The sequence below is a fragment of the Siphateles boraxobius genome, unplaced genomic scaffold (assembly GCF_051911475.1).
Source record: "Siphateles boraxobius isolate OS27281-9 unplaced genomic scaffold, OSU_SipBor_1 48, whole genome shotgun sequence".
In the NCBI taxonomy this organism is placed as follows: Eukaryota; Metazoa; Chordata; class Actinopteri; order Cypriniformes; family Leuciscidae; genus Siphateles; species Siphateles boraxobius.
Genome location: NW_027509119.1, coordinates 11700033 through 11726411, shown reverse-complemented (window position 1 = coordinate 11726411; position 26379 = coordinate 11700033). Strand labels below are relative to the sequence as shown.

General features: G+C 42.0%; 1 protein-coding gene across 11 annotated transcripts in view; it reads left to right on the top strand.

Moving 5' to 3' along the window:
• Window positions 1-26379, top strand: part of mpdz (multiple PDZ domain crumbs cell polarity complex component) — a 241481-nt gene that overhangs the window by 20328 nt on the left and 194774 nt on the right. For all 11 annotated transcript variants that reach the window (XR_013194649.1, XM_077202012.1, XM_077202008.1 and 8 more), the window contains exon 3: window positions 18280-18449. Coding sequence is in view for 10 of the 11 variants with exons in the window: in XM_077202012.1 (XP_077058127.1) it covers window positions 18280-18449 (170 nt within the window). In the remaining variant the exon portion in view is untranslated. The remainder of the gene's footprint in view (window positions 1-18279; window positions 18450-26379) is intronic.

Below are 26379 nucleotides of genomic sequence, written 5' to 3'. Positions count from 1 at the left end.
GAGTTGATCGTTGATGGACCATTGGATCAGACTGACTACCATGGCTGGAGGGACAACAGGTTCTGGAGGACTGGAGTCAGGTTCAGGATGATACAGACGGGACAAGGTATCCGCCTTGCAATTCTTGGTACCAGGTTGGTAGTTCACGGTGAAGTCAAACCATGTGAAGAACAGAGCCCAACAGGGCTAGTCTTGGGTTGAGTCGCTTGGCTTCTCTGATATATTCTAGGTTTAGGTGATCTGTGATGACTTTCGAAATGGTGGTGATCTCCCTCCAGCCAGTGTCTCCATTTCTCTAAGGCAAGCTTGATCGTCAACAGTTCACGATTTCCAATATTGTAATTCTGCTCCGCCGGGGACAGCTTCTTGGAGTAGAAGGCGCATGGATGGAGTCGAGGAGGCTCACCCTGCCGCTGGGATAGTACCGCTCCAACCCTGGTGGTAGAGGCGTCAATTTCGACCACGAATAGGAGTTCTGGATTGGGGTGTACCAGGATTGGAGCGGTGAGGAAGGCCTTCTTCAGGCGTTGGAAGGCTTCTGTGGCCAAGGGGTTCCAGGACAGAGACTTGGGCAGGTTTCTGAGGGAGGTGAGTGGTGAGCTGAGGAAACTGTAATTCTGGATGAATGTTCAGTTGACCGCCTTCCTCTGGTCCATTTGGATACCTCGTTGGTCGATGATATATCCAAGGAACTGTACGGATGGCGTGTGAAACTCGCACTTCTCCAACTTGAGATAGAGGTGGTGTTCTCTCAGCTTATGGAGGACCTGCATTACGTGTTGGCTATGTTCAACCAGGTTCCGGGAGTAGATCAGGATGTAGACGATGACGAAGCGGTGGAAGTACTCCCGGAAAAACCTCATACCCCTGGAATACAGAGGGGGAGTTGGACAGGCCATACGGCATCACCTGGTACTCGTAGTGGCCTGTTGGAGTGATGAACGCCGTCTTCCATTCATCCCCATCACATATCCAAATGAGGTTGTAGGGTCCAGCTTAGGTCCAGCTTTGTGAAGATGCAAGCCTCATGGAGCTGTTCCAGGGTGGGAGGGACCAGAGGAAGAGGATTGCTGAATTTGACGGTCTGAGAGTTGAGTGCAAGGTAGTCGATGCACGGCCGCAAGCCTCTGTCCTTCTTAGCCACAAAGAAGATGCTGGAAGCGGCAGGGGACGTTGATGGTCGGATGAAACATTGTTTGAGAGCCTGCTGAACGTACTCCTCCATGGCCTTCTGCTCCGGAATGGACAAAGGGTATACCTTACCCTTCGGTGGATTAGCCCCAGGCAGCAGGTCGATGGTGCAGTCCTATGGCCAATGAGGTGGTATATGGGTCTCCAACCGTTGCTGAACACATCTTAGAACGCCTGGTACTCTGGAGGAATTTCAGTTTTCCTCTCGGTTTCTGGGCTCTCAACGGAGGTGGAGTTCACCTGAATATTGGATGAGGTCTTCAAGGGGTGTTGACAGATCAGACGGGTAGATGGTTTGGGCACAGAAGAAAGGGAGTTCCAGTTGATTGTGAGCTCATGTTGGTTCATCCATGGTTGTCCCAGGATGATGTCAGCGGTTGATCCCTCCCGCACCATGAACATGGTCTTCTCCTCATGCAGGCAGCCAATACGGAGTGTTACTGTGAGGGAGAAGTGATGAATGCGAGAATCTTTTGCTGAGAATGGTGTAGAAAGCTAGTTCCTGGGAGCAGCGTTTCCTCTGGAGGTTGAGTCTTTGGAGAAGTTTTTGAGAGATAAAGTTCCCTGCAGACCCGGAATCGATGAGTGCTTTCGCTGGGACGAGAAGTTTTTGGGTGAGAATTTGGACTGGTGTACGCGTGAGGGGTGCGACTTTAGGGAGAAACTGGATTTTACTCCCCGCTAGGCGTGGGGGTCGAATTGGGGGTCGATTACATGGCCTTCTCCCCCACAATACAGACTCAAGTGTTGTAATCTGGTGAATGTTCTTCGTTGGTTTCGGCAGGACTCTGCATTGTAGTCTGGTCTTCTGTCACAACACAGAAGGAAACAGACAGGTGTTATAGTGATAACAGTGTTTATTGAGCAGAGTGGTGAGAAACAATGGGAACTAAACGATGGTGAGAGGATGGTGACTTGTTGACTGATGATGGTGACTTAGCTGGTGAAAATTGATGTGGAGTATCTGTGCAGGTGACGAGTGAACAAGAAGACAGGAGATCTGGAACAGGACGACGGATCGAAGACAGGTGCAGCGAGTACTCTGGTGATTGTGAACGAGTGGGCGGGTCCTGGTGATTGAGTGATGATTTGGGCTATGACGGTGTGGCTGACTCTGTGACAGCCAAGGTTTATCATCCCGCACTTTCACGAAATGTGTGGATGCAGCTCTGGCTCCTCTGAAACTCCAGGGCAGCCGCATGTTACACACATTTTGTGTTCGCACATTTCCTCCACACATTTCGTGTTCGCTTCATTAATCTCAAAAGCAAAGTGGAATTTCTCAAGACAGCTAAAAAACTGTCTGGAACCGGAGTGTACATAAATGAACATTTGACTAAAAAGAATGCTGAAATAGCACATCAAGCGCGAATTCTCTGGCGACAAAACAAAATACATGCAACCTGGACTAGAAACTGTGAAGTTGTGATTCGCCAAATTGGTCCTCCAGAATCCGCAAGTCATATGGATAAAAGAACTTCAGGACTTAGAACCATACAAGAATTAAAATCCAAACCGATGCATCACATGAGACTGTTCAGTAGGGTTGGGTACCGAAACACGGTGCCAATAGGGAACCGGTTTTGACGTAAACGTTAGTAACGAGTAAGAACGAAAATTTGGTGCCTGATTTCGGTGCCTGACTTTTTTTACCACCCCCTGGTGTTCCGGCGTCAACTTGCGTGACGTCAGTGCCGCTACTCGGCACACTTGTTGAACTGATAGCGAGGGGATTAATGAAGATGCCGAAGGCAAAACGCTCCAAGGTTTGGCTGCATTTCACGTGTAAAATTACGTCAGAATCGCCTCTGGATGTGCCGATTGTCTGAAGCCCATATAGAATCACGCCAATTCGTTGGCTGATGGCGCGGGCGCCGCCTCGACGCTCCTATGTCGTCATATTATATTGACGTGCGTGCTATATGCTCCTCAGATTTCTCTGCCAAAAAAGGAAGCTTGGCGGCAGCGCGTTCCCTATTCAGAGAACATGGGTTACACCAATAACCAAAGACGTTCTCTTTCATAGGTTCACTCAATGCTGTGTAGCTAAGACGCAGTGGGAACAAAATGCCAAACTCGCAACGCTAAGGTTAACTAGTACAACGCCGTAACTAGTACAACGACCAGATTTACAATAGAACTTACATGACTGGTTCAAGCAGACAAAACATGGGAACCAGGAGCCATGTCGAGATTAGATTACCCTGGTGGTAATCTCTATTAATCTCCAGTATTATTACATTGTTTGATACAATATTGTTTTATTTGATATTATGTAAACGTGAATTTTTATTTTATATTGGTTTATTTATTATTACCATATGTGACTTGTATTTATATTGTTTAAAGATTTAAGTTAATATTGTGTCCAGTTTGGCCCTGTAAATTAAAGGGTATTATTTTTTGACAAAGTGTTAAGGTTTCGTTTTCTTAAGTACCGGTTCAAGAACCGTTTAAGCACCGGAACCGTTTAAAAAATACAGAGTAGGTACTGGTATCGGATAAAACCCAACTGATAACCAACCCTACTTATGTAAACAATGGATTAACGTGACAATAAAGACTACTAAACATGACTGAACTATTAAAAAACTCTAATCTTACTACCGAGGAAGGAGATGATATGGAACACGATCATTTTGAATCATCCAACAGTGCTGCGGTGAATGACATACGCTGCATGAACATGTCATGCTTTGAGTTTACTGATCACAAAAAATACGATATGGAGAATAAAATAGATCCAGAGAACCACTTCTATACAAAAAATTGCCACTGCGAGTATTATACAAACGAACAATTCAAATCCAGTGTAAGAATAAACAACGCTTTATCAATAATACACTTCAAAATTCGAAGCCTGTATACTAACTTTGAAGAAATTAAGGACTACTTAAGACAGTTTCCTAACTTTCATATTATTGCCATATCAGACACTTGGCTAAATGAGAACAGAGAATGTGACACCAAACTCGATGGGTATGACCTATTTAATGTGAACAGATCTAACAAAAAAGGAGGTGGTGTAGCTTTATATGTGTGTAGTGGGTTTAACTGTAAATTAGTATATAAGATGACAAATAAAATAGATAATATTATGGAATGTGTTACAGTGGAAATGATGATAAATAAAATCACAAAAGATCCTGGTAAGCTGTATATATATAGGGCTCCGGGATCATGTATTGATACATTTAACAGCAAAATTGTGGAAATGTTTGACATGTCAAAGGTAACCTTTGTTTGTGGAGACTTTAATATTGAACTATTGAATGTGCACAAATTACAAAAGCACAGAGACTTTATAGATACTATGTTTAGTTTAGGTATTATCTTAATACCTAAGATAGATACCCACTATCTTAAAACCATCAAGAATCACAGCTAATAGTTCTACATTCATTGACAATATCTTTACAAATGGAGTTGACAGCAGAATAGAAAGTGGCCTCCTCATAAACGATATAAGTGATCATCTCCCTATCTTTACTACACTGCAACTCTTTTTTCTGAATAAAAATACAAATAAACAAGAAGCAAATAGTCTAAAACGACTCAAAACAGCAACATCCATAAAAGCCTTTAAACAAGAATTAACCATATAGACTTGGAATGAAGTCTACTTAACTTATGGTCCAAATTAATCTTTTGATAAATTATTGTCTATTTTTATCCACCTATTCAACAAACATTGTCCTTTGCGCATGCAAAAGCAGTCAAAGTATGAAGCCAAATCCTGGATCGCTAAAGGACTACAAAATGCCTGTGACAACAAAAATATCCTATAAACATTCTTTAGAAAAGAGAACAAAGAAAGCCAAACTCAAATAAAAACTAAATAAAAACAAGCTAGTAAACATATTAAGGAAAACCAAAAAGGACTATTATAATAATCTACTAGAGCAACACAGAAGCAACATTAAAGAGACTTGTTAGGTACTAAATATTGCAATCAAAGGAAACACTAAGAAAAGTGAATATCCAAAGTACTTCACAAATCAATAGAAAACTATAACTAAGCTAATCGATATTGCAAATTAATTTAATAATTATTTTGTAAGTAGGATGTAGGAGCCAATCTAGCAAACAATATTGTGCAACCAGAATTAAAAGTAGGTGTGGATGTTGACATAATTAAATCAAATAATCTCAATATTTCTAAAGTCCGTATATGAAAATGAACTAAGAAATACAATGAATAAATTTAAAAAATCTACAGATTTTAATTATATAGACAAGGACTTTATGACGTTTGTTGTAAAACCATTAACCTATATTTTCAACGTATCTCTCCAAACTGGTGTTTTTCCGGCTAAATAATAGCTAAATATAGCTAAAAAAAATAGCTAAAGTCATCCCCATCTACAAAAATGGTGACAGCCATTCACTCTCAAACTATTTAACGATCATCAATATGGCTTCCAAGCAAATCGATCCACAGAAATGGCTGTAATAGAGCTGGTTGAAAAACTGACCTCTGCAATAAAAAATATCAGAATTTTTATAGACTTGAAGAAAGCATTCGACACCATCGATCACAAAATATTGTTAAAAAAGCTTGAAAGATATGGCATCAGGGGCGTTACACAAAGATGGATTAATGACTATCTGAGGAACAGATTTCAGTTTGTGGAATTCACCAATGGCAGGTCACAGCTACAGAGAGTCACTTGTGGGGTTCCACAAGGATCAGTCCTTGGACCAAAGCTATTTTTATTATATATCAATGACATTTGTAAGGTGTCTATTCAATTAAATTGTGTCTTGTTTGCAGATAATACAACTCTATTTTGTTCCGATCAAAATTTGGGACAGCTTCTGGACACAGTGGAAGCAGAAATGAAAACATAAAAAAATTGGTTCTATTTTAATAAATTGTCATTAAATATGAATAAAACTACATTTATTTTATTTAGTAATAGAAAATAAATACAAATGTCCAGATCAGAATTGAAATGAATGAACTAGAAATGGTAAGTGAAACTAATTATTTGGTGTCATTAGTGAGCACAAGCTCAGTTGGAAATCCCACATAGTCAAAAGTCAAAAATGTCAAAAACTCTGGCTATCCTGTCCAAAATCAAACACATTCTGGATTCAAAGGCCCTAAACATACTGTACCAGTCTCTAATAGTGCCATACATGACATATTGCGTAAAGATCTGGGGAAATACAAAACAACAATAAAACCTATTGTTATTCTGTAAAAACGCTCAATAAGAATTATAAATAAAACAGATTATTTTCACCCAACAAACAAGCTATTCATAAACTCTTACCTATTAAAATTAAATGTCTCAGTAGAATTTAAAATAGCCAAAATAATGTTTAAAATAATAAATAATACATTTCCAAACTGTGACCAAAACTTCAGATGAAATCTACTCCTTATGAGCTCAGAGGAACACTCATGTTCAGTAATCCACAGATCAGAACCAACGTCAAACAGAGATGTCTGTCTGTTCAGGGGGTTAAACTGTGGAATAGTCTCGATGATGAACTGAAAACATGTAAATCCATAGGTAGCTTTAAGGAATTATATTAAAAACAAAAGATTACATTATAAAAAGCTGAATGAATTTAGCTTATTTTTCTTTTAGTCATTCTTTATGTAAGCAAGATGACTTTGGTGTTTTGGTGTTGTGTGTAAAATAAATTAAATGTAAAAAGGATCGGCGCAATAAGCATAAGCTTCAGCCGACACCTTTTCGGTCAAGCAACTTTTTTTCTTTTAAAAATGTTGTTTACACCGTCATTTAATTTTAGTTTCTATGTTTGCTTGTAGGGCTGGGCGATAAAACGATAACGATAATTATCGCGATATAAGTTTCCTTGATAAAACGATATCAAGAGTTTGATAAATGTTCGATAATGTTTATGCGCCAAAAGCAGAACGAACCTCATTTGAACCACTCGCCTCACGGACCATTTATCCGCTCGGCTCCAAGTCCAAACGGCAGCGCAGCGCGAGCTCACGAGAGCAGATGTGTTTACTCTGATCGTCTCGCTCATGAGATCCAGTAAGAAGCGCTTGAATTCAGCGAACAACTCAAATGTCTCAGTGATTTAAACCAGTATGAAATGGCAGATGAAACAGCGCTGACAAACAGGAGAAACACTGTGCGCAACGATACAGTCAGAAGGCTTTTCCGTCTACAAATTCCCATCATTTACCATGGATTTACTGTAACGTTAGCCTAGTAATATTAACTGCATCATGAAATGTGGGATATACATATTGAATTGTATTATATTAATGTAGACAATGTAGCCTATTAAATGACTATTGGAATATAATTACAGTATTTAATAATGTATTTAGGCTACTGTTTTTCATACAAATACCATAGAAACCATAAAGTTACATTTTGCCATTATAGTGAGGTGCTATATGCTATGCCTGGTTTTATCTGTGGTTATCATGATCTAAATGCATGATACTGGATGACCAATGATTAATTTTAATAAAACTCAAACAGTCAGAATATTACATTTTACCAAATAAAAATGTGGTCGTTACATTTTTTTTTTTTTACAGATGTTACTGTTTTTGTTAATGAACATAAATTTAACATAGTAAATCTGCATCCTAACTCAAGCTAATACTACTGTCAAACTCAGTCAAATATGCGTTTCGAGACAAAACATGTAATATTAATATTGCAGCCTGCACTGCAAACTGTGCTGTGCCATCAAAGTCAGGCAACACAAACCTGTTTCAAGACTTGAAACATTATCCCCCATTAGCACATGCAGAAACTAAGAAATTTATTTTTCTATTCAGATATTTATTTTGTCAAGGAAAATGACAAATGTTTGAATGTTCATCCTCAGATTTGTGAAATTTTCACCTGTTTGGCAAGTGTTTGTCATGATATTTTCTGACAATAAAGAGTAGTTTAAAACCACAATTAACGCTCTGGTTACAATTTACAAAGGAGCAAAAATCTGCCTTTAAACTTGAAAGAAATAAAGATTTGACATTTATCGTGATAATTATCGATATCGATATAAAAAAATGTATTGTGATAAAAATGATCGCCCAGCCCTATTTGCTTGTATTTTTTTTCCCTGTTTTCTGTTTTTTCTTCCTTTTGAAGTTGACTGAAATAAACTAAACTAACTAAATATACACACACCAATGTATATATAAAATAAAATTTGGATTTCATACATGAATTTCTTATTCAAACAAAATCCTATCATCTAGCAATCTCCTCTCTTCCTCATTCATTCTCATCCTTTTTTTAGGCGGACAGATCAATGCAGTACCAAGAACATGTAGGATGTTGGAAAATGCCTTTTCCGTTAACCAAATGCTTTTGTTCACCTGTTTGGCAAGTGTTTGTCATGATATTTTCTGACAATAAAGAGTAGTTTAAAACCACAATTAACGCTCTGGTTACAATTTTCACTTAGGAGCAAAAATCTGCCTTTAAACTTGAAAGAAATAAAGATTTGACATTTATCGTGATAATTATCGATATCGATATAAAAAAATGTATCGTGATAAAAATGATCGCCCAGCCCTATTTGCTTGTATTTTTTTTCCCTGTTTTCGTTTTTTTCTTCCTTTTGAAGTTGACTGAAATAAACTAAACTAACTAAATATACACACACCAATGTATATATAAAATAAAATTTGGATTTCATACATGAATTTCTTATTCAAACAAAATCCTATCATCTAGCAATCTCCTCTCTTCCTCATTCATTCTCATCCTTTTTTTAGGCGGACAGATCAATACAGTACAAAGAACATGTAGGATGTTGGAAAATGCCTTTTCTGTTAACCAAATGCTTTTAAATCTTCGCTATTGCTTTAATGCAAATGAACAAGTGCGCCATTATTTGTTGCTCAGTGACGGGCGTGTTCAAGTAAGCCAGATATGCGCAGATTCTGCGCAATACGCTGTATTTAATAGATCACGATGACTCATGAGTTGAGAATTTGCGCTAAATCCGCGCAGATTTGACTTACACAAATTTCCCCAGCAAAGTGAATAAACATAGTAACACGCCAAATTGGCTAGTACTTTTACAGTATTACCCGCCACAGTTGATTTTTAATTGGCGGGTGTTTGATTGGCGGGTGTTAATTTCAAACCCTGATGATTGGATAACAATTTTGTCCCCAATATTACACATGTGGAATTAGGAACAGTTCAGATGTTGAAAAATGGCATTAGGTGAAATTTAGCCATACATGTTTGAGCCAGAGTCTGATCCCGAATCAGAAGACAACTAACATACACCTCAAATACTAAAGATACTCCAGTCTGCGACAGCCTGGTAATTAATCATCTTTATTTATATTTATTCCTTATGTATTTGTGAGTATTGCATTTTATTACATTATATAAGTGTTATATAAGTGTTGAAACGAAGACGCTAGATGCTAGGTGTTTATCTCGTTATATAGTTAAAACAATATCCAGCTGTGAAACATTTCTATGTATTACATAACAGACTTGGTTGTAGCAAATAAAGTTTTAGTATTTGGAGTTACCACAGTTACAGTGGGGTCTACAAATATTGGCACGCTTGATAACTTTGAGCAAAAGTTAAAATTTGTTTTTGCAGTTTTTCCTCTTAGTCTTTCATTCAAAATATTCACAAAAATCTAACCTTTAATTAAAGTCAATTGGTTTGGAAAAAAAAAAACTTTTCATAAAATATTTTTCCCCCTGAAATATATGTATGCCCCCTCTGTCTCGAAAGACAATGGCTGTGGCTTCTTTATCTTCTTCAATCAACTCCCCTCCTTCCTTCTTTTGTTCTTCAACTGCTGGAGTCTCTTCACTACTCCCAGTCTCTTCACTAACTTTGGATTCCATCACTTACTGTTGTTCTCCATTCCCTGCGATTTTCTGCAAGTGACTCCCAGGTATCTGGGTTTATACCAGTGGCTTTTTAAAATCACGCTTGAAAACATCCTTGTAACGCAGTGCTGGTCTGCCTAGAGGACAGTGTCCTGTAGCTAGTTCACCATACAGTATGTCCTTGGGAATACGGCCGTCCTTCATACGGCACACATGACCTATCCAACGAAGGCGACGTTGGGTTAGCAAAAGGTACATGCTGTGGGAGTTTCCAGGACAGATGTGTTGGTGGCCCTTGTCTTTCCAGGTTATACCAAGGATTCAACGCAGGCAGCGGAGATAGAAACTTTCCAATTGGTTTTCCTGTCTGGCATGTCGTCCAGGTTTCGCTGCTAAATAGCAAGGTGCTGAGAACGCATGCTTGGTATACTCTGAGTTTGGTGTTCAATGTGATGTTATTGTTGTCCCACACTTTCTTGCTGAGTTTGGACAATACTGCAGCTGCTTTTGCAATACGTGTGTCTATTTCTTTGTCAAGCGACAAGTGACTAGTGATGGTGGAGCCCAGGTACGTAAAGTGGTCAGTGTTTTCTAGCACCTCGTCGTCAGTGCTGATAGATGGTGGCGAAGGGACATTTTGGCTCATGATATTGGTCTTTTTAATGCTGAATGTGAGCCCCAACTCTTTACAGGCATGGGAAAAGTGACTGAGCAGCTGCTGTAGTTCTTCTTCAGTGTGCGCCGCCAGGGCTGCATCGTGCTGCATCGGGCTTCAATCAGCATCTCTCTAATGAGTACTGAGCGGACTTTAGTCTTGGTTTTCAGGCGGGTCAGATTGAACAGCCTTCCGTCACTCCTGGTGTGTAGATGAACACCTTCTGTAGAGTGTCTGAAGGCAAATGATAGCAGCATGGAGAAGAAGATGCCAAACAAGGTTGGGGCAAGGACACATGTTTGACGCCGCTCTTGATTTCAAAGGGTTCAGAAGTTTCGCCATCATAGCTTACTATCTCCTTCATGTCATCTTGAAAAGAGGCTATGATGTTGAGCAACTGTGAGGGGCAACCAATCTTCTGCATCAACTGGAACAGACCATTCCTGCTCACTAGGTCAAACGCCTTAGTGAGGTCGACGAAGGTGATGAAGAGTGGCATCTGCTGTTCTCTGCATTTTTCTTGAAGCTGACGCACTGAGAATATCCACTGTACCTCTTTTAGCCCTGAAACCGCATTGTGACTCTGGATAGATGCGGTCAGCAAGGACTTGCAGTCGTTTTAAGACCATTCTAGCAAACACCTTGCCCAATACGCTCAACAGTGAGATGCCCTGGTAGTGGTTGCAGTCTCTGCGGTCGCCCTTGTTTTTGTAGAGTGTGATGATCTTCTCATTTCGCATGTCATAAGGCACCATCCCTTCTCTCCTGCAGAGGCATAAAAGATCATACAGCGGTTCCAGCAAAGCTGTTTAACCGCACTTGGTGGTATGCCATACTCACCTGGTGCCAAGCCACTGGTTAATTCATTGATGGCTTTGCTGAGATCTTCCAAAGTTGGCTCAGTGTCCAGTTCATCCAACACTGGCAGGTTTTCAATGCTGTCGAGGGCTTCTTGGGTAATGTTTTTTTCTTTGGAGAAGAGTTCCAAGTAGTGCTCAGCGCAACGACACATTTGCTTGTCCCAGTCAGTGATGACATCTCCTTTCTTGGACTTCAGGGGTGCAGTCTTCCTTGTTGGTATGCCTGTTGTCTGCTTGATCGCCTCATACATTTTCCTGATGTTGCCAGTGTCCAAGGCTTCCTGGATGTTGTCTGAGGGTTGGGGCCAGTAATCACTTGCGCAGCGTCTTGCTGTTCGTTGTGCTTCATTGCAAGCAGTTCTCAGTGCTTGCATGTTTTGCTGGCTGGGGTTGTGCTTGTAGTTGATCAGTGCCTTCCGTTTGGCTTCAATGACTGGCTCCGATTCCATGATGTTGGCCTCAAACCGGTCCATGCTCTTGTGCTCTTTCTTTCCATATGTTAAGAGTGCAGAATCAAAGATGGTATTCCTGAGGAAATTTCATTGATCTTCTGCATTCAGCCCTTTTCTTTTAACCAGAATATCTTCAAGTCGCTTGATTAACTCCTGGTTTTTGTCAGCATAGGCAGTTTTGCAGGTATTGATCTTTGGTTGACCTTTCTGTTTTGTGTGGTGATGTTTCCCCTAGACGAACTGCCTTTCTAGGCTTACGAGTTCCGTCTGCCCGAAGCAACTGGCTTTAAGGTGCCATTGATCCGCCTATGGCCCTTTTTCTGTTAGTTGAAACAGTTCCGCCGGGCTTAGAGGCTAATCCACACGTGAAGGCCAGGAGCTGGACTCTGGTTGTCAGAGGCTATTAGAGGTGCCCGCCATAGCAAGCACTTTATAGGTAGTGGGAGCTTAACCCCATTACCACCTCTTGGCTGTAACAACCTTTAGGAACAATTATTGGCCCCCCTTCATTTAATATTTTGCCAAGATAACAGCTCTGGATCTTCTCCTATAATGCGTAATAAGGTTGATAAACATCAAGAGACCTTCTCAGACCGTTCCTTTATCCTTTATACACAATCTCTCCAGATCCTTCAGATTCAGAGTCCATGCTTTTGGATGCCTTCATTCTGTTGCAGTAAACTATTCCCAGTCAACACGTAAGATTGTGCGATGATCACAAGGACATTGTACCATTATCATACTGTGATACTCACAGTGTTAGCAATATGTAAGCTCATTGTGAATTCAAAATGTTGAGCAGTGACATCACACCATTCTCATACTGTGATACTCGCAGTGTGAGCAATGCGTGAACTTATCGTGAATTCAAAATGTTGAGCAGGGTTAGAGGAGGCTGTTCAAATGTCTGTCACCGGGCTGACATTATACTTCCTGTTTCTCAACACTGGAAAAACGGAAATACTGCAGAATTTGTTAGCAAACCGTTTGTGCTGTACAGTTTTGTTCTGGACTCAGCATGGAATTGTTAGACTGGAGAAATGTTGAATGGTCTCTTTAATTGCTATTCACATACGCAATTATAATATGATATTATAATTCCAATATACACTGTGGCCTGGCCCTGTGTTAGCAGAGTACTGGCACATGGCCAGGCACATGTGAACCAGCCATCTTGCCAGCTCAGGTGTGGAATCACCTGGCTTCAGTATTCACACCAGTAATCACACTGATTGCATTGACATATTGGTCTCTGTGTTTCTGGGTGTGTCAAGTCTTTTCAATAGGAAAAATACATAGAGATTAAAGTCCCTGTAAAGTCAAAATTAAGTATGTGTTCTGAGTTTGTCACACCAGAGAAAAATGTGTTATTAGCCACCCAACCAAATTTGAATGATAAAAAAGGCCGGCAAGTACATAAAATAAGCTATCAAAATCTTGAATAAATGAGCAGTAGTCTCTGCTCTCAAACGCTGGGGGCATGTCCGCTGGCTGTGCTGAAACCACACCCACTCGCGGGAAGTTTACGCTCACCAGCTATCGGCGCGACTGGAGGATGAAGGCCGAGGCGGGATATAGTCGATATCGGCCCAATTCACCATTAACAGCAGATTATCAGTGAATCCCAGTTGTCTCCGACGAAAGTTTATACAACTATCCCGTGTAAAATGATCACTACAGGGAGGCGGGTGCTTGCGGTCTTCCTCAGCTCTCCATCAAGGTGGCTCTTCACAAAATTAATCCACCTCTTCTTGATGTGATCATTTTTCGGTAATGTAAATAAGGACACCGATCCGTTTTGTACGTGACCGCATCCAGGTAGTACGCATTTCCGTGACGAACGCACAGCTAGCTAGCAAACTGTAGGCTTTAGTAACTAATAATACTGACTGTAACTCGCGATTGAGCGGCAAACTGATGTGAATGTGCTTTATTTATATTGTTAGGGGAGGGGCCAGCCTCAGTGGCTCCAGTGCGTCATCAAATAGGGGCGTGTACAGGAGCTCAAGGGCTCCAGTGCGTCATCGAGCCATGTTTTAGACCCGCCCAAAAAATCCGGAAAATAGCAATGGTGAAAAACTGTTTAACGGTCTAACTCCACAATTCAGTTCTTCACAGTTAACAGTCTTTGTAATATGTTTTAGCAATATATTTCTAACATTTATAATTTATAATTTACATTTATAATTTTTAAATTGCCTTTACAGGGACTTTAAGAACTGAAAAGGAGTCACCTAAACACCAGAATATGAATGGATCCATCAAATATAAATATTTGTGTTAAATGCCAACACCAGGCTGAAAAGAATACAAAATTAATTTACTGAACAATTCCAATAAGCTCCTCACACCCTAGGTTCTCAGGCCCTAACAAGGAAATATAATATGAACTTCTACATGATGTTTGTGATATAACCAATATTAGAGACATTTTAGATCACAGTGTACTCATACTTAACTAACAGAATGATAGTGTAACACAACGATATCCTCAGAATGACAACCTGTAAGTATGAATAATTATTGATGTATATATTTTCTACCGAGTGTTCAAAATATGTAGTTTTGTGTTTTATACTGTGTAAGTTTCCGGCTAACCGGCTAACTCAGCTGTGGGCCACTATTACCTAAAACTGTGTCTATTAATGCAGACACAAATATTAGACACAAAATATTGATCTGAGTTGAAATATTTTATTAGCTCTTTAAACGCAAAACTTCCGCGGAGAGAGAAGTTGCTAGCACGGCAAGTTCAATCTAGATGGACATTCAAGAGATACGGTTTACAGTCATACCACTTATTACACAGCATTTCGCCACTTAAATAATTATGGGGATAAGATATGTTGGTTTCAGATAGGGAGTCCCGATAACATTTTTTCTGAACCGATCCGATCCGATACCAAAAATTCTGAGTATCGACCGATACCAGCGCAGTTTTTTTTAAATCAGTTAGAATTTCTATAACTCTGTGTGTTGAATAATCACTCTTTTGTGTGTTAAACACAATCTACTTAATACAGACAACTTCATTATAAAGAAAAAAAATAATAATATGATCATAACCTATGACAAAAATTATATTATAAACTAGATTAGTGGATAACTCAGCAGTAAAATTTAGTCTAGAAAAATCACAAGTGCACAATAATTGTATAAAATTGTATAAAACATTTAGTGAAAAAATACATGATTTAGTGGGGAACAAATAAGAGATAATAAGTGTAGCACTTAATCTGGTAAAACGTTACACACTGCTCTTTCTATTGTTGTAAAATACATTCATGAAAAACACGATAACAAAAATCAAAAACATCAATTATTTTATATATAGTCTACTATAAATTTAAGACATTTTAAATGTATAGCACAGCTGTTTAATGAGGCAGCAACATATGATAGATAGGACAGAACAAAAAAGGCTATTAATAAACTTCCATTGCGCAAAAGTATTATGATATGATTATGAAAGGCTGCAATACAGTTCAACACAAAGCAATTATGCGCATCCCGAGCGCAGAATAATGCGCTTGAAGCAACACAGAGTCACAGCGCGCAGCGCGTCGAGTCCGCATTGAAAAGTTCAAAGCACAAAGGAAAGACATAATGATGCATCGTGTATTATACAGTATCTATCTATGCAATAGTTTACTGGGCCTTTTCTTTTAACAGTTTTAAATTTCAGTTACTGTGCGCGTGAAGAAGAATTATAGTGCTCTCAGGTGTTGTGATCTAACAGACACACGGTAGAAACGAACATGATTAAGGTACAGCAATACAGTCCAGCAAGATAGTAATTTTATGCAAAACCATAGGGCTTTATCTACAGATCAAGTATAATAATATTAACATTGAATCATCTTGGAGAGAGTTTCATCGTTGACTGTCGTAACCGAACGCGACGCGCTGTTTGAACGCTGTATGGAAAATGACAGCTGCAGCGGAGGGAAAAGTTTATGTGAACTTGAATTTAATGACTTAAATATTCATTTTCTATCTTGAATTTTATTCTATAGTATGGCTTCAGAACACTTATAATATAGTGCACGAAAACCTTATGGTGCTTTATGCTTTTGTAATGGCTTAACAATAACACAAAATAGTAAACGCACAATATCGGATTTGGATCGGCCTTGTCTGACCGATACCCGATCCGGCAAAAATGGCAGTATCGGAGCCGATACTGATACTGAGTATCGGATCGGGACATCACATCCCTAGTTTCAGATTAAACTTTTTTTAAATCTTACCTGTTTGTATTTTATAATCCAACAGAGTACAAAACAATAGTCACAAAATGGCAACAGCTGGGTTTGTATGAAACGAGAGAATGAATCCATGATACTGGACGGCATATTCAAAATATTGATTTGACTGAGTTTTAATATTCTATTAGCTCACCAAATGCAAAACTTCCATGAAGAAAAACCTTTCCTAGCAGGCAAATGGCGCTGCTGAATTCAGTGATCCGGATAAGCCTGCGTTATTTGCTTTGAGCGGTTGTTATCTGGCAATAACTTACCGCTGGATGGCGCTATTGACCAATTAAAATCAAGTATTCCACAGAGCTGTGTTATAAATTAGAAATATACACATTGGTTTGTTGATGAACATACTCTTGTTAATTCTGATGGTTAGGAATTGCAGTTGCAACATTTTATAATGTACCTCAAAATGAGTAGCATTGAAAAGCGTCCTGCTCAAGCCGTCCTTGCGATGGAGGTTCGGGTTGAACAACTAGTTCTTCCAATGTTTCATCATCGGACTCATGCTCGGATTGGTGTGGTACAATCGACGTCATCTTAACTGTCTTTCATTGTGTACAATCCCTGAGCTTTAGGAAGCCTTCAGATGGAGCTGAAGTTCAGTTATGGTAATGTCTGTTTAGCTTCCACCACACGCTGTAAGCAGTAGACCAATCACAACAGACTGGCCCATCTGGCCAAATAGGGCAGAGTAGGCTCATGGAAAGGAGGGATTTAGAGAGACATGGAATCATGGAAAAATGTGGTGATGTGCAATGTATATTATGAGAAAATCAAACCGGTTGTTGGAGACCTTCAAAACAAAATTCAGATCCTTTAAAATAGCATAATAGGGGCACTTTAAATAAAGTTAATCCACACTTTCCTAATTTTAGGATCAGAAGGAACAACTTGGCACTGCAAAATTTCTTGTAATCCTCAGAGGCATCTCGTTTTGTTACTCAAGTAATTCTGTGTTTGCGTCTCACGTATTTACTACTACATGACATTCATGAAATGATGGGCGGGGCTAAAGAGTCAATGATGTAAAAGTAGGTATTCATCTTCTTCAGCAGAGGCGGTCTTCTGTCACACTATGATGTCATACTGAGACAAAGTCATTTTGGGAGCTTGGTTTCAATAAAAGCTGTTTTTTTACTAATAAGGAAGTGTTGAGTTCTAAAACTTACAGGAAATTTGTATACTACATAACCTTGTTACTTATTTTAATGTTTTGGTTTCATTTTCAAGGAGTTTTAGATTGTTATCATTCATTTCCTGTTTTTTTCCTGTTTTCCTGACATTTAGTTGTCATGGTAATTAATTGTTAATTGATTAGTTGCACACCTGTTTTGTATTGAGTTCTATACCTTGTATATAAGGCCTTTAATTCTTTCAGTTCATTGTCTTGTGTCTTGGCTCAAGGTATTTCTTTTGGTTTATTTCTTGTTTTGGATTTCATTCTTTTGTTTGATTTGATAAAGTTTTTAGATGCCAATACATTCACTATGACTCTAGCCTCCTCATCTTCATCATAAATGAGACATTCCTCTTATATGTCAAAAGATCAAGGAAAATTAGATTTCTCAATTCATAACCCATTTAAGGCAGCAATATTCAAATGTTTTTTTACAGCTTTCCACTGTGAATATCTTCAGTGAATTATTGTCTTCTCTGTTGCTCTTGTTCTTTGAGAAGAATGTGTACTATAGCGTTTGTACCCATGAGGCATTAGTCTGTATGATTAGAAGATAAAGCACCTCCTCACGGTAATCAAATCCTCCACAGAAAACACTATGTGCTCTGGAGATGAATGTATTCGAAGATACTCTCCTCTCAATTATTTAAATATTTCCTGAGTATTTAAGCGGATAATGTACCTGTGAGATAAAGAAAGTGAATTATATAAAACTTTTCTACCACAGCTCATCATTGCTGGAGACTGACGAATCTATCGCCATTTCTGACACAATATTCAAACTTTAGTGAATAAACAAAAATGAAAGGCTGTCAAACCTTGAAGAGCTTATGTATGTGTTTGTGTGTGTGTGGCAGATACCCAGCGTTGTCTGCAGGCGGTGGAGAGGTTACAGTCTCGATTGAAAGAAAAGGGAGCAGATGTTCCTGCTGAGGAGAAGCTGAATCTTTTGAAAGCGGTCCTGCAGAGTCCTCTATTTCACCAGATCCTCGCCCTGCAGAAATCAGTGCAACACCTGAAGGAGCATGTAAGAAAAAACACAAAACACTGGTAAAAAATCCTTTCATGTAGACAAACACCAAACCATTTCAAACAGAGTAATGGTAATAATTTTGGATTTGTTTTTTTTAAAACCCAACCCAAACCTTAAATACATATTTGGAAATATAAAACGTCTCGGTTACGTGTGTAACCCTCGTTCCCTGAGTACAGGGAACGGAGACGTGTCGTCGGGTGAGTTCCCTGACGAATTGGGATAGCCCTAGGGAGCCAATTGCCTTCAAGAGAATTAAAAAACGAGCCAATAGACATTGGCATGCAAGATTTGCATTACGCGACCCGCCTACCAGCGCGGGTATAAAAGGCGGAAGTAAACATTGCATAATGCTTTTCGCTGAGGAGCCGAACAGTGTCCAGTCCTCCACGAAGGTACAGCAACATGGCGAAGGGACGACACGTCTCCGTTCCCTGTACTCAGGGAACGAGGGTTACATACGTAACCGAGACGTTCCCTTTCGTCCTGGGAACTCCGACTTGCCGTCGGGGGAGTTCCCTGACGAATTGGGATCCTAATAAAACGCCTGGCCCCTTCCAGCGCCCGGCAAAGCTACCCTGCAGCAGTTTCTTGAAATAAGTTGCGGGAGCTAGCACGGGAAACACACTGCTGTTCCGCAAGTGGATATTGGATAACACTGGGAAAGCGTTCCCTCAAGAGAGGAGGGGACGCTGCGGAAGCCCCAGCCTGACTGAGGAAGGCCAGGAATACACATATGTACTAGCCCGAAGGAATAGTGAAACATATGGCAGTCCCTGAGGTAGTCCCAATCCAAGGGAAGTGGGAGCGTACTCAACAGGGATGACGAACGAGTCCTTCAAGGGGAAGATACGGCTGAACTGCACGTGGCATCATGGGTCACAATAGAAACCACTGGAGCAGCCAGTCTACTAGCAACTCCTTACTAGAGGTAGCAGACGTGGTGCCGGGCGGTCCGCCATGCCCAGCACCGAGGGGTGAAAGAGGAACTCACGAGGCTCACCGACGTAGGGCGCCAACGGAGCAAGGAACGCACGTATCCGCTGCGGGGTCGGAGTGGCGTAGCAAGCCGACACAACCTATTCCCTCGACCCACTGGCTGTAGCCAGAACTCGGGAGGAAACAGGTTCCCCACGAAGGCTATAGAACCTAGCGAACGTGTTAGGTGTCGCCCAGCCCGCAGCTCTACAGATGTCTGTCAGCGAGGCGCCTTGAGCCAAAGCCCAGGAAGCGGCAACACCTCTAGTGGAGTGAGCGTGCAACCTGGGAGGACAAGGCTCACCCAGAGACTCATATGCTCGGGTGATAGGATCCACTAACCAGTGGGCAAACCTCTGCTTGGAAACGGCCTTCCCCTTCTGCTGGCCTCCGTAACAGACAAAGAGCTGATCTGAGGTTCTGAAGCTGTGCGTTCGGTCAATATAAACCCGCAGGGTGCGGACGGGACAGAGAAAAGCCAGGGCTGGGTCTGCCTCCTCCTGGGGCAGCGCTTGCAGGTTCACTACCTGTTCCACGAAGGGAGTGGTAGGAACCTTGGGCACATATCCGAGCCGGGGTCTCAACACAACGTGCGAAAGGCCCCGGCCCGAACTCTAGGCACGATTCGTCGATCGAAAAAGCCTGCAGATCCCCGACCCTCTTGAAGGAGGCCAATGCTAACAGGAGCGCTGTCTTAATGGACAGGATATTAAGCTCTACTGTCAGCAAAGGCTCAAAGGGGGGACTTTGAAGAGCTCTAAGTACCAGAGCTAGGTCCCAAGAGGGTACAGAGTGCAAAACACGAGGTGGATTTAACCTCCTGGCACCCTTAAGGAATCTGATGACCAGGTCGTGCTTCCCCAGGGACTTACCTTCCACTGGATTGTGATGCGCGGCTATTGCGGCGACATACACTTTGAGGGTGGAGGGGGACAGCCTCCGCTCCAACCCATCCTGCAGGAAGGAAAGCACGACACCGATCGGGCAAGTCCGGGGGTCCTCCTGACGGGAGGAACACCAATCGAGGAACAGGTTCCACCTCAACGCATAGAGGCGCCTCGTAGAGGGGGCTCTAGCAGAAGTGATGGTGTCTACCACTGCCTGTGGTAGACCACCTAGAACCTCCGCGTCCCATCCAGGGACCAGACATGGAGTTTCCAGAGGTCTGGACGCGGGTGCCATAGAGTGCCCCGTCTCTGAGAAAGAAGGTCCTTCCTCAGAGGAATCGGCCAAGGAGGGGCTGTCGCGAGGAGCATGAGTTCCGTGAACCAAGTCCTGGTGGGCCAATACGGCGCCACTAGAAGGACCTGCTCCTCGTCCTACCTGACCTTGCACAGAGTCTGTGCAAGAAGGCTCACTGGGGGAAACGCATACTTGCGCAGGTTCCGGTGGCCAGCTGTGAGCCAGGGCGTCCGTGCCGAGGGTTCCCTCGGTCAGGGAGTAAAACCAGTGGCAATGGGTCGTGTCTGGAGACGCAAACAAATCTACATGTGCGGTTCCGAAGACACTCCAAATCAGCTGGACCGCCTGGGGATGGAGTCGCAATTCTCCTGGCAGGGGAGTCAATCGCGAGAGCTCGTCTGCCACACGGTTGATCTCCCCTGGAATGTGAACGGCACGAAGCGACCTCAGAAGCTTCTGACTCCATAGGAGGAGGTGGGAGGCGAATCGCGACATGCGACGGGAGCGTAGACCACCTTGATGGTTGATATATGCAACGGTCGCGGTGCTGTCAGTACGCACAGCTCGCTGACTCGTTTCTCGCTACAGACTTCGCAAAACCACGCCCCCCTCGCCACAGTTTGGTTTTATAGTGGTTCTTGAAAAATGTTTTTTCCAGCTAAAGTTAGTTTTGATTGATTCACTTCCGTCTAGATTATCATTTGTTATTAAATTAGGGGCCGCTAAGACGACACCGTTCTCTCTAAACAGACTTTAAACGTGAACCTGTGATAGACGCTGATGGCGTTCACATGCGCATTAAGAATTGATTCTATAGTTATGTTCGTTTGAATATATGTGCGCAGGATTGTAATTCTTACAAACCATGCCTAAACAAACTACTTGTCTTGTCTATAAATTTTGATGCAGAATTTTATTTTATCTTATCACTTCGGGTAGGTACGCGAACCAAAAAATTCCACAACGCTTTATCTGTAGAGTGGTATAGGGATCCTCCATAGGGAGAGGCTAGTTGGCACTTCAGCACTGCATTGTCATCGGGTCCAGGCGAAAGTCCTTCATCAGATCTGGAAACGGCCTGGATCCGGCAGGCTGCGGGAAAACCTCGGGATAAACAAAGACACTAAAATTAGCGTAGATGCCATTCTTCTTATGATGTAACGAGTACATCATTATTTAATGGAAGTGTTCCCAGTTCCAGCTGACCTAATCTAAGCAGCCTAATATTGAATTATAGAAGTCTATAGAGTGTTATGTGAATGCTAGGTCAAAGAGATGTGTTTTTAGTCTAGCTTTGAACTGACAGACTGTGTCTGCTTCCCGGACAATGTTAGGAAGATTGTTCCAAAGTTTTGGTGCTAAATAGGAAAAGGATCTACCGCCAGCAGTCGATTTAGATATTCTAGGTATTATCAACTGGCCAGACCTTTGAGATCGCAATAGACGTGAAGGACTATAATGCGTTTAGAGCTCGCTCAAGTACTGGGGAGCAAAACCATTTAGTGCTTTGTAAGTAATCAGCAATATTTTAAAATTCATACGATGTTTAATAGGGAGCCAATGCAGTGTTGACAGAACCGGGCTAATATGGTCGTACTTCCTAGTTCTGGTAAGAACTCTAGCGGCTGCGTTTTGAACTATCTGTAGTTTGTTTATTAAGCGTGCAGGGCAACCACCCAGTAGAGCATTACAATAATCTAGCCTTGATGTCATGAACGCATGAACTAGTTGTGCCGCATTTGTCAATGAGAGCATATGACGTGATTTAGATATATTTTTAAGATGGAAAAATGCGGTTTTACAGATACTAGACACGTGACTTTCAAATGAAAGATTGGTATCAAAGAGCACACCCAGGTTCCTAACTGACAACGAAGACTTAACAGAGCAGCCCTCAAGTGTTAGACGGTATTCTAGGTTATTACGTGTGGAAGTTTTTTGTCCAATAATTAGAATCTCTGTTTTTTCAGAATTTAGTAGTAGGAAATTACTAATCATCCAATTTTTTATATCAACTATGCATTCCGATAATTTTGTGAATTGGTGACTTTCGTTAGGTTTGGAAGAAATATAGAGCTGAGTATCATCAGCATAACAGTGAAAGCTAATTCCATGTTTCCTAATGATATCTCCTAAAGGTAGCATGTACAGAGTGAAAAGTAGCGGTCCGATAACTGAGCCTTGTGTTACGCCATACTGAACTTGTGATCGATAAGACATCTCTTCATTTACTGCTACAAACTGATAGCGGTCAGTTAAATTTGATTTAAAGCATGCTAGTGCAATTCCACTAATGCCAACATAGTTTTCTAGTCTATTTAAGAGAATGTTGTGGTCAATGGTGTCAAATGCAGCACTAAGATCAAGTAACACTAATAGAGAGATACAACCACGATCGGATGATAAGAGCAAATCATTTGTGACTCTAATGAGAGCTGTCTCAGTGCTATGGTGCGGTCTAAATCCTGACTGGAAATCCTCGCAGATATCATTTCCTTCAAGAAAGGAACACAGTTGTGAGGATACTGCTTTTTCTAGTATCTTTGACAGAAAAGGTAGATGTGAGATCGGCCTGTAATTGACTAATTCTGTAGGATCAAGTTGCGTTTTTTTTTTAACAAGTGGTTTAATCATAGCCAGCTTAAAGGTTTTTGGTACGTATCCTAGAGACAAAGACGAATTAATGATGTTAAGAAGAGGATCTATGACTTCTGGAAGCATCTCTTTCAGTAGTTTAGTCGGTATAGGGTCTAACATACATTTGTCAGGAATCAATCAGATTCATTCCCATCCACCACTCAAAGATCACTCTCCCCGGAATACTAACCACTCACACCTGTGCACCATCAATTACCTCATCACCCAGCTCTACAAAACAGCCATGCACACTTCAGTCTTTGTCAAGCCTCCAACAGGAATAGACCATAACCCTCTGTCTCCTGAAGTCTCCAAGTCAACCTGAAAACCACAACGTAACATATACTCACCTTTGAAATACTCACCTTTGTATCCTTGTCCCGCTGTTCCCAGAAGTCCTGCCTGGTCCCATGTTCCCCGAGTCCTGGAGATTCGTCTGAGTGTCCCACGTTCCCGCCGAGATCTCCGTGTCTGCTACTGTATCTGAAATAGAAAAGGAGACGTATCAATGAACAGTGTCTGCTCACGCCAAGCTAACTAAAGGAGGATCTGCTCACCTGGAATCCGCTCTGCACGTAGTGATCGTCACCGCACCTTCACCTGAACCTTGCCTATTCACCTTGTCACTTGAATCATTGTAAATAAACTCACGTTTGAATTCACTTACCTCCGCCTCTGTGCCTGTATCCTGACAGAAGGCTTGACCTACAAAGGAAAAGAAACAGCGCGATGGAGTCTACCCGCCATGGTGATAATCCTGTACAACCTACAACCGCTGTTGTGAATTCCAGTCAGCCGACGCTCAGTACTTCCGCAGGCCCCACTTCTTCTATGGTTTGCCTCGCGAACCCAGCATCACGTCTAGCGCCATTCTCCGGTCGGGCGGAGGATTGCAACGGGTTCTTGCTTTAGTGTTCGCTCGCTTTGGAACAGCAGACCCAGTTGTACCCCACAGAAAGATCGAAGATTGCTTTTATAATCCAACAGTTATCCGGGGCTGCTTTAAGATGGGCTGAAACATTGTGGTTACAGGAATCCACTGTTACCTCGTCGGTACAGGAATTCGTAGACCATTTTAAAGAAGTTTTCGGGCGACCAGTTGATGATTCCTCCACCAGCGACAAACTACTGCAACTGCATCAGGGCAGAAAATCGGTTTCTGAGTATTCATTGGAGTTTCGCACTCTAGCCTCCGCAAGTGGGTGGAACAAGAAGGCGCTCATCTCTGTCTACCGACGTGGTTTGAATCCTGCTCTCCGTCTTCTAATGGCGATATATGATGACAACCTGGGTGTGGAAAAGTTTATCCAGCAAGCTCTCCGCGTGCACCAACGATCTCAGGGCTGCTATCTCGAAACTCAACGACCCACTAGTACCTCTCAGTACCCCGCGGAAGGTCCATCCGAAGCAGGTGAAGAAAGGATGCAAGTGGATACTCACCGACTGTCTCCAGCGGAACGTGCCCGACGTCGAGAGCTAAGATTATGTCTGTATTGCGGAATGGGAGGACATTTTCGTCAGTCATGTCCAACTCGACCCCCCAGAATGCTTGTGAGTTCTGTCTTTACGACCGATTCGGTGTCAGCCCCATTAACGATATCAGTGATCCTAAAATCCACGAATTTCCATGTTTCTGCCACAGCCATTGAGGACTCCGGGTCGGCAGGAAACTTCATTTCCGGACAGCTCTGTCAAAAACTCCAGCTCGAAAAGTCAGCCACCACCAGACCGTACTCCATCCATGCAGTGACGGGTGAAACCATAAATCAGGGGAATGTCACATCTCAGATCAAACCTGTCATCCTCGGTGTCGAAGACACACACCATGAATTATTTGAACCTTTCATATTAGAGAACAGTCAGACTGATATAATCCTTGGCCGCCCATGGCTTATACGACATCAACCGAATATCAACTGGAAATCTGGTAAAATACTGACTTGGGGTTGTAAGTGTGCGTCCAGGACCGCCGAACTCGCGATCACGCCCATCGTTAACATACCCGGCAACATTCCAGTGAACTCAACCTCCGTTGAAAGCCCCACAGAAAGCCTGTCAGTGTCCATCCCTACCTGTTACTCTGTGTTTGCAGATGTGTTCAATCCTGTCGAGGCTGCCAAATTACCACCTCACCGAGCCTGGGATTGTGCCATCGATCTCGTTCCAGGAGAGCCCATCCCTAAGGGACGAATCTACTCCCTGTCTATCCCCGAACAAAGAGCCATGCAACAGTACATTGAAGAAGCCTTGAAACAGGGTTATATCCGCTCCTCCACATCACCTGCTGCTGCCAGTTTTTTCTTTGTCCCTAAGAAGGATGGCGGACTACGTCCGTGTATCGACTATAGAACCCTGAATCGGATAACCGTGAAGTTCAGCTATCCAGCCCCGCTGGTTCCTTCCTCTCTGGAACAACTTCGAGAGGCTAAGGTATTCACCAAACTGGATTTGAGAAGCGCATATAATCTCATCCGAATTCGAGAAGGCGACGAATGGAAGACCGCGTTCATCACCCCAGCAGGCCATTACGAATATTTGGTTATGCCATATGGTCTGGTGAACGCTCCTTCCATCTTCCAAAGCTTCATGGATGAAGTCTTCCGAGATTACCTGAATCGGTTCGTAATAATCTACATTGACGACATTCTAATCTATTCCAAGGATCCAGTGGAACATCAACGACATGTCTCCCTAGTACTCCAACGGCTACGTGAATTCTCCCTGTTCCTTAAGGCAGAGAAATGTTCCTTCCGCCAAACCTCAGTCGAGTTCCTCGGTTATCAACTCAGTGAAAAAGGAGTAGAGATGGACGATCGCAAGACCAAGGCGATAACTTCCTGGCCAACCCCACAGATTGTTAAAGAATTGCAAAGGTTCCTTGGATTTGCCAATTTTTACCGAAGGTTCATTCACCAGTACAGCCTGTTAACTGCCCCTCTAACATCTCTCCTCAAAGGAAAGCCCAAGACACTGCTCTGGACCGGTGAGGCCGATCACGCATTCCAGTCTCTAAAGACAGCGTTCACCACAGCTCCTCTACTCCGACATCCTAATCCTGAGGAAATGTTCATTGTTGAAGTTGATGCCTCCACTACTGGGGTAGGAGCTGTGTTATCCCAGTACTCCA